General features: G+C 62.6%; 1 protein-coding gene across 2 annotated transcripts; it reads left to right on the forward strand.

Moving 5' to 3' along the window:
* The first annotated feature begins 28 nt into the window (after positions 1-28).
* Positions 29-17,956, forward strand: ZNF316 (zinc finger protein 316). 2 transcript variants are annotated; one of them, XM_053893787.1, is made up of 6 exons: positions 29-160; positions 4,294-4,673; positions 4,886-5,010; positions 5,831-5,957; positions 6,513-6,626; positions 13,690-17,956. In XM_053893787.1, exons 2-6 carry the CDS (start codon positions 4,322-4,324, stop codon positions 16,014-16,016), a joined length of 3,045 nt encoding a protein of 1,014 aa, XP_053749762.1. In that variant the 5' UTR covers positions 29-160; positions 4,294-4,321; the 3' UTR covers positions 16,017-17,956. The 2 variants fall into 2 exon arrangements, with proteins under 2 accessions (XP_053749762.1, XP_053749763.1); XM_053893788.1 differs by lacking the exon at positions 29-160 and adding an exon at positions 3,403-3,850.
* The last annotated feature ends 481 nt before the right edge of the window (positions 17,957-18,437 follow it).

An 18,437-nucleotide genomic window follows, 5' to 3' on the forward strand; every position in this document is an offset into this window, starting at 1 on the left:
CCCGTGGGCGCGGGCGGGGCGGGGCCCGGCGGCAGCACTTCCGGTGCCCACGCGCCGCCGCCGCGCAGCTCCGGGGCCGTCACTTTGTGTAGCGCTGGGCGCGCAGGCCCGGCCCGGCCCCGGCGTCCGGCGGCGGCTCGGCCGGCCCGGCGCGCGCGCGGTGAGTGGGCGGCGGCGCGGGCGGCAGGTGCGGGCGGCCGGGCGCGAGGGCCGGGCCGGGGGGTCGGGCCGCCCCTCCACGCCGGCGCTGGGAGGCCGCGGGGCCGACGGGGCCTGGCCTGGGCCTGGCGGGGCCGGAGCGGCGCGCCGGCCGGGCTCTCGGCGGCCGCGCCCACGCCCGGCGCCGCCCGCCGACCCCCGCCCGGCCCCGCGCGATGGGGGCGGGCTCCGACCCCCGGGGCGGGCAGAGGCCGGCGGCGCGGAGCAGGCGGGGCTGGGGAGGACACGCGCGGACTCCTCGGGAGGTGCCCGCCGCCGGCTAGGCCCGAGGGGCGGGGGTTGGGCCGTGGCCGCCCCCGGGGACACACCCATCCAGGAGGGGCTGTCACCGCCAGGGCCTCTGCGGGAGACCCGAGCCCGATAAGCCCCCTGGAGGGATGGAAGTGGCTTGGCCAGGCGCCCCGGGAGCTTGCTTAGTGACCTTGGGGGCCTCGTCTGGGTCCTCCCTCTCTGCAAATGGAGGCTCCGGTGGGCTGCTATGTCGTCTTCTACTGCTGGTCGTCCGGTAGGGGAACTCATCCCTGGGGTTGGACAGGGTCTGGGCCGCCCCATGTGGCGGCAGAGGTGGGAGAGGGGCTGGCCTTTGGTAGAGGACTAGGTGGGTAGGGAGAAGGGGAGGTGTGCAGAGGGATTAGGCCCCTAGCTGCACCTGTGCGGAGAGATCTTGGTACTTGGTTTGGTTCAACAAGTGTTGGCAGGTCTGGGGAGCTGGCCAGCATAGCGAAGTGTTGGCCTGGGGGAGCTGGGGGAGTAGCCCCATGGATACACCTGCACCAGGAGCAAATCCTGGAGAGTAAGGGAGCCCGAGCCATGGACACACAGTGAGGATCCTAGTTGTCAAGGAAGGAAGGCTTCTTGAAGGAGGCAAAAACCTGGAAGGCCTTGAATAACAGGAGTGTAGTCAGTAAGGCCACCTAGAGGGAAGGAAGGGGCCTAGATATTTATGTACCCACACGTTTCTTCCTTTCTAGGTAGGCTTCTTGGATTTGGGACTTTTGTGGAGAGTTCTAACAGTTTCCAAACTTTGCTGCTGCTTTCTGTTCTCATAGAGGGTGTTTTGTCATCCTCAGTTCTGAGTGTCGGCAGTGCTGTGTCCTAGGGTGCAGGGCCCCAAGGGAAGTAAGGGTCTGGGATGCCCTGGGGGCTTATGTCGATGAGGCTGCTTACCTGACCCTCTGTGGCTTCTGACCTGGGATCGGATGCCAGGAAGCGGGCGGAGTGAGTTTCAGTGGGCTGGCAGGCTGAGAAGAGGAGAGAGGAGAGCGTGTGGGTCTGGGGGAGTGTGCCCAGCACCTAGCTGCCTGGCGAGGCAGAAGGAGCCTGGTGCCTGAGTGACTGAAGTCTGTTTTCCGGAATGATTCTGTTCTGGATTCTGTGTTGGGGTATGTGGGGTGTCTGTTTGTGCTAGGCTGTGATTCCATCTGCAGAATGACTGCTGACCTCCAGTGCTGCTGAGCCTTTCCCTTCTCTGGTCATCAGCAGGTGCATTTTGGAGGAAAAGGGACGTCAGGTGACAGCCTCTTTGAAGGCAGAGACTCCATAGTGCTTCTGGGATGGGTTTCATTTTGAAGGACCCCAAAGAGTGGTCAGTCTGTTGTGGAACGTGGCAGTGGGGTCAGACTACTGAGGGTTTTGTTTTTTGTTTTTGTTTTTAGTGAGCTCTGTGCGCAACGTAGGGCTTGCACTCACAACCCCGAGATCGAGAGTCGCATGCTCTACTGACTGAGCCAGCCAGGTGCCCCTGAGTTTTTAAAATCTCATGTTATCGTGTTGATTACAGACTTTAGAGTCGTTTCCTTAATAAATATTTGAGTGATCGCTCTGTGCCTGGCACGAGGTGGGGTGGGGGGAGTGTTCAGAGATGAGCAGAGGGAACTTCGCCTTCCTGCAGTGGACTGTGTGCTTGGGGAGACAGGCACTGAGCAGACAGTTCTGTAAATATATAAAAGTGAGGCGCCGTGAGGGCAGAGTTCAGAGAACTGTGTGAAATAGGGGACCCAGGAGGCTACTTCCAGAGGATCAGTGAAGAAGAGGGGAAGTGAGAGCCGGGGAAAGGGAATGGCATGTGCAAAGGTCTGGAGGTGGGACCAGCTTAGGGCCACTGTATTCCAAAGCCTTGGAGTTTTCTTCTTTTGTGAGTGGGTCCTCGGGTACAGCAGACTGGCCTGTGGGAGTCTGCTCTGGATGGTGGCCAGGCAGGAGGCAGCTCTGCTGGGCTTGGTGCGGTGTCTGAGTTCAGTGTGGATTTGTAGCCCGAGGCCTGGGTGAGAAAAGCCCTCCTGTGGGCCTGAGGTGGGTGGTGGTTGGGAAACCTTTGCTGAGCACACTCTCAGTGCCCTGAGTGCCAGGGAGGGCTGTGCCCTCCTGGAAGTGGCTGGCGTTACCCACGGCACACGTTTCTACACCTGGGCACCCTCACGTGCCCAAAGAACCATGGAGACCGAGGAGGTTGGTTTGGGGGAGCGTCTGGAGGCTGGGGTGGCCTGTAGAGGCATAGCTCTTCACCTGTGACCTTGGATTCGGTGCCTGTGAATCCGCAATCTAGTCAGCTGGAGGGGAGCATGAGGGGCAGGACACAGGTGGCCTCTGCATGCCCACACATCCCAGCCCCTGGACCCGGGCCTTGGTCTCTGGAAGGCTCTCATGGGTGCACCGAGGCACTTGCTCTGAAAAGCCGTGTAAAGCCGCGGCAGCTCAGAGTGGTGCCGAGAACCGGTGCGTGCCGCCTCGTTAGTAGAAAAGCGAGGGGTTGTGGAATGAGAGCTCGTCACTGAGCGGTTTCCCTGTGGATACCTGGTGTTCCGAGCCGCTCTCGTGACCCTGCACGTCTCCACGTGGGGCGCCCCTGTCCCATTGGAGGGGTTCCGCGGCAGATGCTGCCCGCTGCTGGAGCCCGACGAGCTGCGCTGGGCCCACCTGCCCCACGTGGCCCGATGTTGCAGGATCCTTCTGGCGGTCGTGCCGTCATCCCAGGGTGCTGGGGTTGCTGTGTTTGCAGTGGGCTCAGATCATTTCGGGAGCGGCCCACTTTAGGTCTGAAACGCTGATGGGGCTGGGGCTGGGGGGTAGGCTCCTCAAGTTTTCACTCAAGAAGGAGCCCCAGAAACCGACCTGTCAGAACTGTGACTCTGTCCTGCCCTTGGGTCTCCACAGGCTGGTGGAGGGCGTGCACCTGGGAGGGAGGCGCGGCCCCCCCCAAGCCCTCGGGTCTGGGCCGTGCCGCCGCGTGGCTCTATCTCCGGAGCACCTGGGCTGAGGCAGCTGTGACGCTGGTGTGAGTGGCACCCTGGAAGCCACTGGGCCTTTGACGGTTCCCTCCTGGGATTCTCTGATCCTTAAACTTGAAGAGCCGTTAAAGGGCATTTTAGGTTGTATCTGCTGGTCCGGCGATGAAGCAAATCTCCACGAGCTGCTGAACTTTTCCCGAATGCCCTGGATGGAGTGAGGGGCCAGGGAGACGCAGGGGGGAGCGCAGACCCACGACGTCTGTGTGCTGCCTCTGGCAAATAGGAGCCCGACCGGCTGGCCTTCCAGGCGGTGGCGAATGAGCCCGCCTGTCTTACCTGTCACCCCTGCCCGAGCCCGGGCCTCTCCTCCCGCACCCCTGCTGGCACAGTGTCGGTGTGCAGAGGTGGGTCCCCGGATGGAGGTGGGCTGTTGCTCCCAGGCCGCACTCGCCCCTTGCAGCCAGACGTGGGCCACCCTCGGCCGTGTGGCCTGGACCCCCTGCTTCTCACGGGCCCTGAGGATGAAGACCTAGGCTAAATCCCTGATTTACTCCTAGACGGCACAGCAGTTCGTGCCCTGCACGGAACTGCTGGCAAGAAGGAGCTGAGGCTGCATAATGGGGTCACAGAGAGGGGCTCTGTGGTTAGTCTTTCTGGGCACAGAGCGTCCCAGTTGTGCCTCACGAGAGCACGGGAAGAGCCTCGGTCCCTCCTCCTCTGGTGCGTCACTGTGTAGTGGGGGAGATGAGTCCTGCCTCCCGGGGGACGGAGGGAGGCCCGAGGAGCAGCGTGTGGGAGCAAGCGGGGGGTGGGGGCGGCTCATCCCCGCTGCCCGTCTGTGTTTCAGGCCGAGCTGAGGCTTTCCTCCGGAGAAGATGGCGGCTCTTCGTACGACCCCGGACTCACCAGCCACGCAGCTGGCGAAGGCGGAGGATGGGTTGGGATGTGGTCCTGCTCAGGAGGAAGAAGAGGAAGAAGAAAAGGGGGAAGAGGTGGAGCTGGAGGAGGAGGAGGAGGAGGAGCTCCTAGCGGAGGACGGGGAGGACCCGGCGGTGGTGGAGGAGGAAGAGGAGGAGGGGGGGCAGGCCGGGCACGTGGAGCAGGTGGAGGTGGAGGTGGAGGCGGACGAGAACGAGGTGGTGGCCGAGGAGCAGAGTCCCACGTTGGGGACCCAGGGACGCCTTCGCCGTGCCGGTGATGCCAGGTCCCCAGTTCTTCGGGAAAAGGGTAAGGAAAAGGAGCTGGCTCTGGGGGGAGGAGGTGAGGGAGCTTGGGAGGGCGGGTCGGGAGAGCTCTTTGGCCCAATAGGGTGGAGCTGGAGCGTCAGGACCCAGGCTTTGGGACGGAGGAGCGGGGGCTCCTGACCTACTTGCTGTCTGGGCAGGGGTGGCCGTGAGGCCTGTTGGCGAGGGCGGGTCCCTAAGAGATCCTCCCCTCAGCCTTGCAGGCCAGCCGGGCTCCAGCCACACCTAGGGATGAGGACCTGGACGAGGACGAGGAGGACGAGGACGAGGAGGACTTGGAGGAGGAAGATGATGACGATTCCCTGACAGCTGGGTCTCAGGTGAGCCGCTCTCTCACTTGGAGCTCAGTTAACCAGGCAGGCTTTCCTGAGGGGGAAGCCTGGCACCTGCTGTCCTGGAGAGCCCTGTTGGCGAGGCAGGGGCGCTGTGGTCATCAGGGCGAGCTCAGGCTGTGAGCAGGGACGGGGCAGCAGGACGCGGCTGGGGGTCTCTACCCGCAAAGCCATGGGATATGGTTCCACTTCCCTGGGGCCCGAGACTTCCCAGGCCATTGGGATGTCCTGAGTGTGTTGACTGCCACTTACTCAGCTGCTCTATGCGCAGTTATTTCAGGGGACTGGCTCTGTCCCAGGATCGGGCTGTGGTCCCTCACCTGGAGTGCCGCTCACCTGGCCGGGCTCTGGCTTCCTGCCGAGCCCAGGCAGGTTAGTCGATGCCACATACTCACCCGGGCGTGGGCCCTCTCGTTGCCAATGCGACCGCTGGCTTAGGTTGGACGATGACATAGGAGGGGAGGACACCGCCTCTTAGCACGGCCGTGGACTTGAGCTGCATTGTCTCCTGGCCTCAGTGTGAGAGTCTTGGCTCTGCCCCACACGAGCTGAGTGCTCGCCCCGTCTGAGCCTGGGTTCCTCACCTCTGAACGGACGTGGGGTCCTTGCCTTTCAGGGTGCAGCCAGGCTCAGAAGCCCTCGGTGCCACTGGGGCTTTGGGCTGTTGGGCTGTGTCCCCGTGAGCTCCATGTTGCAGGTCCACGGGCAGCTCTTCCTGAAGTAATTTTCTGTCGCTCTCTTTCTAGGGGCTCCCCTGCCTCTCTCCTAGGGCAGTTTAGGGCAGTGGCCAGGGCTCTTTGTTTTCCAGGGGCTGGTCACCTTTGAAGACGTGGCTGTGTATTTCTCATTGGAGGAGTGGGAGAGGCTGGACGCAGGCGAGCGGGACCTTTACAAGGATGTCATGCAGGAGAACTATGGGATCCTGGTGTCCTTGGGTAAGCAGGGGGCCTTCCGTCCCCAAGAGGCATTCCTACGTGATGACTGCTAGCAGCTTAGCTGTTTGAGAGAGTGGCTTCTGAAACCCCAGGGTCTAGGAGAAGGGGGTCCTGGATCCAGCCCACCTCTTGGGGGTTCTTAGGGACCACTCTGGCTTCTGGGTGGGGCTGTGTTCTGGGGTCTTCACTGTGGTCCAGCAGTGCCGTGAGCCAGGTGGATTGTTCTGGGAGCCACCAGTCCAGCTGTGGTCTCTGTTCTGTATACTCCCCAGAGGCCTCCAGGGGGGAGGAGTCAGCTAATAGAGGAGAGGGGTGAGGAAGGTGCGGGCAGGGCTCTGCAGAAGAGCTGGGGGGTATCAAGGCAAAGTTCTAGAGAAGTGAAGGTGGGCTTTCCCAGAGTGGAGGCTGGGAGGCGGGAGAGCTGGTCCTGGGAAGGAGGGAGAAGAGCGGCGAGAGAGTGAGGAGGGCTTGGGGTGTTGGGATGGCACCACGTGGGGTGCGGGCGGGCCTGGCCAGAGCGGCCCTGCAGCTGCTGGCTGTCCTTCTCCTGGCCAGGATACCCAATCCCCAAGCCGGATCTGATCTTCCGGCTGGAACAAGGGGAGGAGCCCTGGGTCCCAGATAGCCCCCGTCCTGAGGAAGGAGACATTGTCACTGGCGTCTACACAGGTGAGTATGAGATGCACTCGTGCGGTTTCTGCCTCTGTAGCTCCTCAGAGCCCTGCCGGACTTTGGCCTTCACCTTAGCTCTCTGCTGCAGCCCTGGTGCTGGCGGTCTGGGCCGTGGACGGGCGCGTGGAGACAGGGAGGCCGTCGTGCGCCAGTCTCTGCCTTTGTGGGTTGGCTTCTCTTGATTCCAGCCCATGGTCGTCCAAGGCTGGGGAGTCCTTACAGAACCTCGAGCTTCCTCTTAGGAGCCCTTCACACTGTCCCTGTCCCTGCCTTGGAGCGTCTCTTTGGGTTTTGGAGTTGTTTTGGTAAGCGAGGGCCAGTCGTTAAGTCTTTGGCGCAGAGGGACGGGAGTGGGCATGCTCGGTCCTGGCCGTGCCAGAGCCCTTCTGGGTCCCAGACTGGAGCCGGCTCTTTGCCTTCTGCACCCACTTGGCCATCTCTGAACGAAGGGTCTGGGGGGCCGGCCACAGGCCTGGGCGGGCAGCCGCGCACCTTCCCGGGAGGAGGTTTGGGAGGGATGTGTACGGAAAGTGTTCAGGGTGGCAAATTTCTCCGGGGACTGAGGTGACTCTGGCTCTGTTCCTCTAACCCCCTGAGCTTTGCTTGCTTTACTCACACGGGGAATAAAGAAATTCGAACCGAATCCATAATTTCCAGGCTGAGGGCGCGGGACTGTCGGTTCTGTGGGGGTGCTTCAGGAGGTGTGTGTTAGGCTCGGTGTTTCAGGGCTCCCTGGGGGCCCTTGCATGGCGGGTGTACCGGCCTTGGGTTGGAGTGACGTCACCTTAGTGAGGGGCGCTGGATGGTTCATGCCGGTCACGTGCCTGGATAGACTCAGAGCCTCTCCTAAACGTGTTTTCAAATAAAAACAGAAAAACACAGACAATGCTACGCCTACACGTGTACTCTTCAAAGCATTTTCCCATTTACTTTGTATCCTCACGGCACCCCCGTGACATGGCAGGGCAGAGGAGAGCAGCCTCCCTTGCGGATGAGGAAATCGGCTTCTAAAGTGGTGGTTAAGAGCCTGGGCCCCGCTGTCCATGGTGTTGCAGAATGGCCTTCCTGCCCCAGCTGTCCACCCTCTCCGGGACCCTGTCTGGGAGCCATTCCTGGGCTGCAGACTGGGGAGGGCTTTAGTTGGTGAGACCATGGCAGCTGCTTACAGGATGAGGCTTGGATGTGGGTGATGTTTCTCAGGGGGCCTTAGTGGGGGGTCGGCCCTATTCAGAATAGTCACCTGCAATTAAAGGGGCCACAGGCCTCCGTTGGCCTGTCTCTTATCATGTGGTCTAGATGTGGCCCCATTGTCTACGCTTCTTGGAGGGTCCTGGGGTGCAGACTTTTGCAGGTTTCAGCCTGGGTGGTCCCCACAATGTGACCTGTGACCCTGGGTGAGTTTGGCAGCTCCCTGAGGAGGACGGCTAGCCAGGCCACTGCCCCTCTGTCCTCCCCAGTGGCTGGTTGTTGTGCCAGGTAGGGCCGGTGAGCCCAGAGTGCTCCCCTATCCCACCCCTCCTGTCTGGGGAGCCCGAGGTAGGGGCAGGACCGGGCATAGTCTTAGACGTGGCCTTGTGCCCGGGAGGGGATAAGGTAGCCAGGGCTGGGGTCAGCTTGGGTGCACTAAATCCACCTAAGGTCCTTCTTAACTAGAACTGTAGTCTGTTTGCTAGACGGTCTCCTTCCCTTTTCTCCCTGTACTCATTTCTGAGTACCTGAGTCCGTTGAGAATTGAGGATTGCTGGGTCTGGGCAGGACAGATGCCAACTGTTCTGAGCCCAGCAGAGTTTCTGGATTTCTAGATTGGAGTCTGGCAAAACACAAGTGTATTCCTCTCTTGTGCTGCTTGAAAAATTGGGCCAAGAGGTCTGGCACATTGTCCGCCTCCCCCGACTCAGGCACCCCAAGACCTGTCCAGTGCTGACTTGGCGCGTCCTGCTCTGGCTCCCCACCCCGTGGCCACCACCTCCAGCTCCCGGGTGCTCGCTGTCCTCGCCTCTTCTGACCCCACCCCTTTCCTGCACCTGTCTCCTCACCCGGCTTAGATAGCAGCACCTCTCCTTCCTTCGTGATTGCCCTTTGTAGTCGCCTGCCAGACCCCTGCCCCTGGCAGCAGCCCGTTCCCTGCCCACACGTGCACTGGAGCAGGGATCGTGGCTGGAATACAGCATACCTGTGGGCTGACCACAGGCCTCCTGAGGACGCTGCCACCACCTTGGCCTGCTGGGCTGGCCTTGTGTCCTTGCTAGGCTGGCTTCTCTGCTCTCTGAGATACAGACCCTCTTGGCCTCAGGACTCCACGTGCCTCGATTTCTCAGCTGCTTTCCCGGCTGCTTCTCCGCCTGCCCTCACTTATTTATGAGACCAGGACGGTCCTGCGTCCTCTTCTGTCCTCTCCAGGTGACTGGTGACTGGGACCAGAGCCTCCGGTACCATTTCTATCTCTGCTGCCCATTCTCAGTTTCTTTCTCCAGCCCTGACCTTGTCTGCTTGACATCTCCACTCAGTTATCTGATGGGCGTCCCGCAGTGAATCCCCCCAGCCCCCAGCGTGAAGTGGCCCCGCTTGTCCCCCGCAGGCCCCCCTTGCAGCGTCCTGGGCACCTGAGTGGGCCTGGCTGCCTGCCTGAGTGGTCCTTGTGTCTCTGCCTTCCTTGCGCTACCCCATCCCACGCTTCTGTGAGGCCATCAGGCACAGGTGTTCCTGAGCTAGCCGTCTGCCTTACTTTCTGGAAGTTTCCCCATGTGCTTGGAATAGCATCTGGGCTCTCTGCTGTGGCCTTGAGACCTGCCGCCCTGCCAGGCTCACTTCACACACCCTTGGGTCTTCAGGCTCAGCTCCAGAGCCTTTCTCTTCAGGCTCTCGCCTGCCTCAGGGCCTTTGTGCCTACTGTTTCCCCTGCCCAGAGTGCCCTTTGTGTGGCTGGCTCGGCTCTTAGGTCCCTACTAGGTCGCGTGTTCTCTGACCACATAGACTTCAGGAGCACTCCCTCCTGCCTTCCTCCAGGATGTTTCCTGCATGTACAGCAGACCGTGCTGTCTGAAACGGTCCTGGCTGGATGTTTGCTTCCTCATTTCCTGCCTGCCGCCTCCGGCAGACTCCGTAAGAGCCGGCACCGTGTATCGTCCACCCCTGTGCTGTCTCCACCGTACCTGGCGCGGGCCTGGCACCCGGTGGGGCTGGCTGCTGGTCCTGCCCCTCACGTGAAAGTGAAGGACAGACGAGGAGTACAGAATGCAGGGTTAAACCTGCCTGCAGATGATGCAGGAGAGGATAGAGAGAACATTTAAAGGCAGTAAGAGGTAAAACACTAAGGTGGGCGAATCCCACGGTGGGTGAGCACGGGGAGTGGTTCTGGAGAGGCGGAACTCAGAGCGGCTGTGGAGCGGAGGCACAGGCTGGGCGCCAGCCTGCAGGTGGTGTCTACGTCACACAGCCCGTGAGCGCCTGTCTGCCCTTGGGAGAACGGGGGTGGGGGGGGTGTCAGACCTCAGCACGGGCTTTCCCTTTGTCACACCCCCGAGGGGGCCTGGGATATCACTGAATCCCCCTTTGTGGTCTGAGCCAGGGAGAAGGCACGGAGGTGCTGTCTTGCCTCAGACCCCGGGGTTCGGTGTCGGCAGAAGGGGAAGGAGCCAGAAAACATTCCAAGTGAGGAGGGGCCCGGCCTCAAGCTCCTGCTAATAACTGGTCCTTGGTATTACAGTTCATGGTACAAATGAGGAGGCTGAGGCCAGCGATGGGGGGCGGGCTCTGCCCTCACGGGAGGACAGTTCGAAGCACAGAAACCTGGCCCTGTCGGGAGCTGTCACACTGGAGTCCAGCCCTGATTACCAAATCCCTGCTCAGTGGGGAGGAAAGGCAGCTGGCCAGCAGCCCTGGAGGAAGGAGGCATACGCAGCTTTGAGCACACCAGCCCCTGTCCGTGTCCTCCTTTGGTAACTGTCCCCAGGTGGGGGCCTCTCCCCAAGGCCACCTCGAGGCTCCGGGTCTGGAGGAAGAGGCAGGAGCAGGTGTGGACTTTACTTAGGGGTTGCAGCAGAGAGGCGTTTAGTCAGAGCAGACCCACGGCTGACTCACTGTTGGGCCTGAGGGCAGGCCTCTGGGTCCCTGGACAGGGGCAGAGGCTGCCTGAGGGTGGGAGTCCTAGTAAACGGTGGCACCCTTCTCCGGGCATTGTGTGTCGGTCATGCGGAGCAGCTCAGGGGTACAGGTGCACCAGGTGTGTGGCCCAGGGGCCCTGCCCTTCCCCAAGGCCCTCTGATGAGCACCTGGGTAGGGCACTTACTAGAAGTACCTCGGGGGCTGTGCTGAGGCTGCCACTGGTCAGCCCCTGGGATTGTCACTGGGCCTCTGAGGGCTGGTTCCAGCCTAGCTAATCACCCAGGGTCACACTCCTTAGGAGCAATGTCTCTGGGGATGGAACACCAGCTCCCACTCAGGGTCCTCCCCTCTACCCTCTCCCTGTGGATTCTGGAAGAAGCAACTGTGTTTGACCCCATAGGCCACTGTTGCAAAATGTCCCGTCACCCTCTTTGTCAGAGCAAAACCTCTCTGTCCTGGCTCTCATGTCACAAGTAGACCTGGTAAGTGCTCACTTGGATCCCAGGTCCCCCCCTGGAAACCCTGTCCCCGTTGCAGCCCGGAGTGACCCTTACATGGGACACCCCCACTCCAGGGCCCAACCTCCAGACCTTGGTCCACTTTGGTGAGAGGAGGCAAGGGAGCAGAGCCCAGCCTAGGGCAGGCTGCTCTTCCTCTGCTCTTTGTCCCGTGGCCCCGTACCTTCCAGAGGTCCTGTCTTGCGGTGCAGCCAGCTCTGACTGCTAGGGACGTGGCTGCCCTTACCGTCCTTCCCTTGGTGTTAGTGGTGCTCTCCATGACCTGGCTGTGTGTTAAGTGTCGTCTTGTTCTCGGATAAGTGGCTGTGCTCGTTCCAGGGCTAGTGACCCGGTCCCCCAGGTCCCTCTTAAGATCACTCTCTCTGTAGAGCCTTGTTCAGAGGCTCGAGGTAGGGGCAGGGCAAGGGTTCACCCCCCGCCCCGGGGTGCATGGGGGAAACTTTCTGCTGCTCCTGGACCCCAAGGAGGAGGTGTGGTGGGTGAGTCACTGGGACCTGACCCACCCCTTCCAGTACTGAGTGGCCGAGGTCGCCTGTTGGTGAGCCCTCATTTGGCCTGAGTGGCTGTTTTGGAGCCAGCAAGTGCTGCCCCTAGGCTAGGTCCTGGGGTGCACAGTCACCCCACTAAGACATTGCACTTGTTCTTCAGCTTGAATTCCCCCTGCCTTAGGGAGTCTCATTCAAACTACTCACGATCCTCACCAGTCTTGAGTTAAAATTATTTTTGAGACTCACAGAAAGAATTCCAGTGGATCTATCCGCTCAACTGCCTGACCCTCCCACCGACAATCCCATCTCGTGAGGGCACTGCAGTGAGGAGCGTGCCCCCTGTGCTGTTGAGGTCGCTGCCACTCCACAGCACCCACTCATGCCCTGGGTGGCACCTGCAGGCAAACTGAGCTTAGTTCAGGGAACTTCTGTCTCTTGCTTAAAGCTTCTTTTTACTACAACGGTATATTATTAACTGTAGAAAATTTAAAGGATTGCAATTATGAAAAAATAAAATAACCCATCTCTGTATCCCTTTACATGATGTGTGGTTTTTTTTCACAGCTGAAATCGTGCCTGTGTCTGGCTTTATTTCACTCTGCGCTGTGCTGGGTTTGCCCATGTGACCATATCACCATACATGTAGAGTGCCGTACAGAAATACAGGACGAGGGCTGAGCCGGGGGTGGGCAGCCCTGCCGGCCCGGACCTTCCCTTGGGGGCAGGACTCAGCAATCAGACTCATCCAGCCAGGTGATGCCTGGCACTGGCCACAGTTTTGGTGGTGGACCCAGGTGGGGTAGAAGGGATTCCCACCCTCGGAGCCTGAGCCTTCCAGACGTCAGGGTTCTGAAGTGGGCTACAGCAATGGTGTGCGCCCACTGTGGACACACGTGGGGCAAAGTATTCATGAGAAAGTAGGCACACGGGTACTTTGGAACACCTGGGGCCACCGTGGGTCAGGCTTTTCCCTTCTGTTCCTTGGGATTCAGTGCCTGCTCCGTAGATAGTAGTTCCCTCCTGGGTGTATCATAATGGCTGGTATATCCGGACTCCATTATATAAAGTAGAAAACCCTGCAGGCCCGAGTCCATATCCATGACCTGCACTGAAGGGAGAGGTCGGGGTGCGGTTTGCTGGGGGAGGTACAGAACTGCAGGACCTTGGAGAGGGGGCTGTCTTTGGCCTTCTGTGATAAGGTGCTTGCAGTTCCCCCAGTCTTAGCCACCTGGGGACTGTTTCCCAAATGCACACTCAGAAAAAGCCCAGCTTTGGGGTGGCTTAGCCGGGGAGCGTGGGCTATACCTGAATAGTTGCTGGTGGCTGTTAGGATGAGTGCAGAGAGCTGGGGCCCAGTGGCCCCTCTGGGTCCCCTCCACTTAAGGTAGCTTTTCTGGTTCTGCTCTTGAGTATGGGAGGGAGACCCATGGCTGCTGGCCAGCCTGAGGCTGGTGAAGAATTCAGAGGTGAAGGGCTGCCCAGCAACGCTTAGGTGCTTAGGAGGGCAGGTCCTCAGCGGCAGGGGCCGGGGCTGTGCTGGCACCACAGTTTTGCTTGCCTTGGGCCAAGCAGGGGTGGGGGGTGGAATTCTCTGGAACACAAGGGGCTTTGAGGAAAACAGCTTGGGAATCTTTTTCTGAGCACAAGACCCCTGTCCCCTGTAATATTCTCACAGGAGCCTGCAGGCAAGGTCACCAACTTTGTAGAGCATCCCTGTTCCTCAGCAGGTGGCATTAATTAGTTGATGCCGTTTGAGAACAGTCCAAGAAGTGAAGGAATCTCGGCTTCCCTAGGAGGGACACCCACGGGGGAGGCGGTGGCTTCACTGAAACGGAGGTGCCCTGTCCCAGACAGGGGATGGTCCCGCCCAAGCTGCGATTTCTCAGGGGGAGGAGCCTGCAAGGAGCTGCCTCTCACCTCTTTCTTCTGGCCTGCCTTTGTCACCTTCAGGGGCCTGGTTCTGGACCGACGATATAGAGGACCACGAGGAGGAGGAGGACGAGGACTTCCTGGCGGAGGTGGCCGAGGAGGAGAACGAGCCCCCGGGGCTCTGGTCAGCAGCTTATGGCGTGGGGGACGTGCCTGGGACATGGGGCCCCGATGACTCGGATTCGGCGCAGACTCCGGAGGGTTGGGGTCCCGACCCCGGGGGCCTCGGGGTTCTGGCCGAGGGGTCCGAGGCGAAGCCTTTCCTGCCGGGCCGGGAGCCTGGCGCGAACCTGCTGGCACCCTGGGCGTTCCCTGCCACCGTGGCTGCTCCGGCAGGGCGGCCCGAGACCACGTGCGACGTGTGCGGCAAAGTGTTCCCGCACCGGTCCCGGCTGGCCAAGCACCAGCGCTACCACGCGGCCGTCAAGCCCTTCGGCTGCGACGAGTGCGGCAAGGGCTTCGTGTACCGCTCGCACCTGGCCATCCACCAGCGCACGCACACCGGAGAGAAGCCCTTCCCGTGCCCGGACTGCGGCAAGCGCTTCGTCTACAAGTCGCACCTGGTCACGCACCGGCGCATCCACACGGGCGAGCGGCCCTACCGCTGCGCCTTCTGCGGTGCGGGCTTCGGGCGCCGCTCCTACCTGGTCACGCACCAGCGCACGCACACCGGAGAGCGGCCCTACCCGTGCCCGCACTGCGGCCGCAGCTTCAGCCAGAGCTCGGCGCTTGCGCGGCACCAGGCGGTGCACACGGCCGACCGGCCGCACTGCTGCCCCGACTGCGGCCAGGCCTTCCGCCTGCGCGCCGACTTCCAGCGCCACCGGCGCGGCGGCGGTTGCACGGAGCCCGGCGGCGAAGGCCCTCGGCGGGAGGCCTGCAACGCGGTCCCTGCGGCGGGGCCCGAGGAGGCCGAGGCCGGGCCTGAGGGGCCGGAGGAGGCCGAGGCCGGCGAAGCGGACGGAGAGGCCGAGGTGGAGGCGAGAGAGGAGGCGGCGGCGGCGGGGCCCACCCCCGGGAGCAAGGAGGACCCCGAGCCGGACAGGCGGTTCCTCGAGGTGGGCAACGGCCTGGGGGAGGGCGAAGGCCCTTCCTCGCACCCCCTCGGCTTCCACTTTCCCGTGCACCCTAAGTCCTGGCTCCACCCGGACGGCTTCCCGATCCTGGGCCTCCCGGACTTCGGGGACCGGCTGCCGGCCGACGGGCGCCCCCTGCCGGGACCCCTGGGGGGCCGGCTCGCCCTGGTGGAGGGCGCGGGGCTGGCCTGCGACCCCTTCGGCGGCGGCGGACCGGGGGGCGGCGGCGGCGGCGGCGGCGGCGGGCTCCGCGCGTTCGCGCCGGCCGTCGGGGGGCTGCTGGCCGAGCCGGCGCCCGCCGCGCTGGCCGAGGAGGAGAGCCCGTGGATCTGCTCCGACTGCGGCAAGACGTTCGGGCGCCGGGCGGCGCTGGCCAAGCACCAGCGCTACCACGCGGGCGAGCGGCCGCACCGCTGCGCGGACTGCGGCAAGAGCTTCGTGTACGGCTCGCACCTGGCGCGCCACCGCCGCACGCACACGGGCGAGCGGCCCTTCCCGTGCCCCGAGTGCGGCGCGCGCTTCGCCCGCGGCTCGCACCTGGCGGCGCACGTGCGCGGCCACACGGGCGAGAAGCCTTTCGTGTGCGGCGTGTGCGGCGCGGGCTTCAGCCGGCGCGCGCACCTGACGGCGCACGGGCGCGCGCACACGGGCGAGCGGCCCTACGCGTGCGGCGAGTGCGGCCGCCGCTTCGGGCAGAGCGCGGCGCTGACGCGGCACCAGTGGGCGCACGCCGAGGAGAAGCCGCACCGCTGCCCCGACTGCGGCAAGGGCTTCGGCCACAGCTCGGACTTCAAGCGGCACCGGCGCACGCACACGGGCGAGAAGCCCTTCCGCTGCACCGACTGCGGCCGCGGCTTCGCGCAGCGCTCCAACCTGGCCAAGCACCGGCGCGGCCACACGGGCGAGCGGCCCTTCCCGTGCCCCGAGTGCGGCAAGCGCTTCTCGCAGCGCTCGGTGCTCGTCACGCACCAGCGCACGCACACGGGCGAGCGGCCGTACGCCTGCGCCAACTGCGGCCGCCGCTTCTCGCAGAGCTCGCACCTGCTCACCCACATGAAGACGCACCGCGGCGCGGCCGGCGCGGCCGGCTCGGCGGCCGCGGCCCCCGCGTCCAAGGCCGAGGCGCCCGCCAAGGGGCCGCCGGGCGCGGGCAGCGGACCCGGGGAGCGCGGCAGCACCCTGCTGGAGTTCGCGGGCGGAACGAGCTTCGGCTCCGAGCCCGCGGCCGCCTTCGCGGGGCCCTCGGGCGCCTACGAGGAGAGCATCCTGTGATGGCCCGAGGCTGACGGAGGCGCAGCCCGCTGGGCCGCCGGCCCCTTGCTCCTCTGTCCTTGGGGCGCTGAGGGCCCCAGTCCTGGTGCGGTGCCTTCCCCTCAGCCCCCGGCGCACCGCCCCGCCCGCCCCCGCCCGGCCTCGGGCGCCCCTCCTGCCCGGCCCCGGGGAAACCGGGCCGCCAAGCCCGTCCGGCCGTGCAGGGGGCGCGCGGGGAGAGGAGAGCCGCGCGCGCGGAGGAGGCGAGGGCAGGGGGCGGCCACCCCGACCAAGACTGCGGCATCCCTGGGTCTGTGCTGTGAAGCCAAGCGGTAGGGATGGCGGGCGGTGTTATTTATTTCACTCGGATTCCAATTTGGGTGGCCTGGGGTACCGGCGGCCGGCGAGTTTGTGAGTGGGTTGTACAGCGAGGGCGGGGATGCCCTTGTGTCAAGGGGAGGGGAGGGTGGTCGAGGGCAGAGCATCCCGCTCCTCCTCCCGTGGGTTCGGCTGACGACTTCTTCCATTCCTCAGTGAGAGACTTCAGGGACCTTCTGGTCATTTGAGTGTGTCCGGGAAGTTTTAGGGACTGCGCGTGGCTAAGGGGAAGCCTTAGGGTTTCCAGAGGACGATGTTCCTCCCTACCCGGGGGGACAGACATGCAGCTAGGAGAGCTTTTATTCTGTCTACTGTGGATATTTATTTCCATCTCTTGTGTGGCCTGAAGAATCTGGGAGGAGAAAACGGCAGAAACCAAATTTGTGGCCCCAGGCTGGTGGGTTGCAGGTGTTTGCAGGGTCCTGAGGGAGTTTGAAGCCTTATTCTGGGGAGAGTCACCCACTCTCCCCACCCCACTGGAGCACCCGGATCAGCCAGGCACTCGTGTTGCCGGGTGGGTTTCGGTCTCAGCCTCCTCTTCGAGCCCTTCGGTACTCTCACCCCCGACAGCCAGAGGCGGCACACTCAGAGATCCTTGGGGGCCTCTTGCCCGCTGCTGAGCCAAGGCCCCAGCCTTCAGCTGCCTGGGCTGTCCCCTCCCCTGGGGCAGGTGGACACACAAGGCCCTGCCCTCTGAGCCCAATGCTTCTTTAGATTTAATAACCCACTGTAAAGCAACAGGTCGGCAGCAGGATCGTTTCTCACAACCCTACGGGCTTGGGGCCCTGTGATGTCTGCAGGGCCCTTTAACTCTGCTTCTGTCACTATTCTGTACTAGAAGCAAGTAGTGTTTCTGTTTAGAATCCCGTTTCACAGGATGGACAGTCTGCACAGTGGCAGTCCACCTCTGGGGGTGCCGACTTGAGCCTGTGGCTCAGTGACAAGCCAGGCACCCAGCTATGCAAGGCCCGCACCTGGTGGGCACCCCACCCTCCGGGTTGGGCCATTGGGAGCCACTGGGCAGGCAGCTGAAGTGTGGCTCATGTGAGAGCTCTCTCTTCCCTCATGCCTTTTGGGCCAATGTGAGTGGGGCCAGAAAACAGACTTTGAAACAACTGCATTCCCTTTTAGACCTAGTTCCTTCTGTTTTAGTGTAGGCATGGCCTTGGGGCCTGAGAGCCAGCAGCCGGGCTCTCCAGCGCTGGGGGCGGGGTAGGAAGCGCAGTAGTTGGTGGGTGGGGCGGGGGCGTGGACGGTGGTGGTAAGAGTTCGCCCGGCTGGATGAGGTGACGGGGTGGGGTGGGCGACGAGGAGGACAGGGGTCCCGGGAGGCGTCCGCGGTGCTGGGCGATGCCTTCGTGCCCTCAGTTTCTTTCCTCTCCCTGTGGGCCGGGAACGTCGGGGGCCAAGGGCAAGGCGGACTAGCCCTGCACGGCCGGGGTCCGGCTCCGTGCTCCTCCCTCCGTGCACACCCCTCAGAGTACGACCTGACCTTCGGTGCCCCTCCTGGGCCCCAGCTGCTGCTGCCTGGCCGCGGAGCCATCGGCAGGAGGACCTAGCTTTAATAAAGAGTGGAGAAATGAGCTTTCTGACTGCATTCCGTGTTGTTGCCGCTCGGCTCCTCCGTGCCCTCAGGGAGGCTCTCTGTCAGGGCTCAGGCCTTGTTTTTGCAAAAAAGAACAAGAAGAAAAAAGGGTTTTTTTGTTTGTTTGTTTGTTTGTTTGTTTGTTTGTTTGTTTTTTAAGGAGTTTCTCCTTTCAGAAACTAAAACTGGCCTGTGAGGAGTCAGCCCACGATGAGCTTTGGCCTGCTGCCTGTGTCCACCGCGTCTCTCTGGGGGTCCCCAGCCACACTGCCACATGCTCTTTGTAATACACCCATCCTGGAACCTTACTGTGTTTGGGATTGTTTGCTCCAGCTTTCCCGTGGTCAAAGGAGAGGGGCCAGGTCCCCTTCCTGGGGGTCCAGACACCTGCCGAGTCCCAGACATTTCCTCAGAGGCCCCAGCGCTTCGGGGGCTTATCCAGGCTTACCTGCTCTGTGCCGGGGAGAAGCGCACATCCC

Source organism: Panthera pardus, unplaced genomic scaffold (assembly GCF_024362965.1).
Source record: "Panthera pardus isolate Hobbes unplaced genomic scaffold, ASM2436296v1 HiC_scaffold_4, whole genome shotgun sequence".
NCBI classification, from domain to species: Eukaryota; Metazoa; Chordata; class Mammalia; order Carnivora; family Felidae; genus Panthera; species Panthera pardus.

Bases quoted from the DNA above. Each gene is read 5' to 3' on its own strand.
- ZNF316 (XM_053893787.1), top strand. From the start codon at position 4,322: ATGGCGGCTCTTCGTACGACCCCGGACTCACCAGCCACGCAGCTGGCG. The intron at 5,958-6,512 runs GTAAGCAGGGGG...TCTCCTGGCCAG, and splicing joins TGGGATCCTGGTGTCCTTGG to GATACCCAATCCCCAAGCCG. The intron at 6,627-13,689 runs GTGAGTATGAGA...TGTCACCTTCAG, and splicing joins TGTCACTGGCGTCTACACAG to GGGCCTGGTTCTGGACCGAC.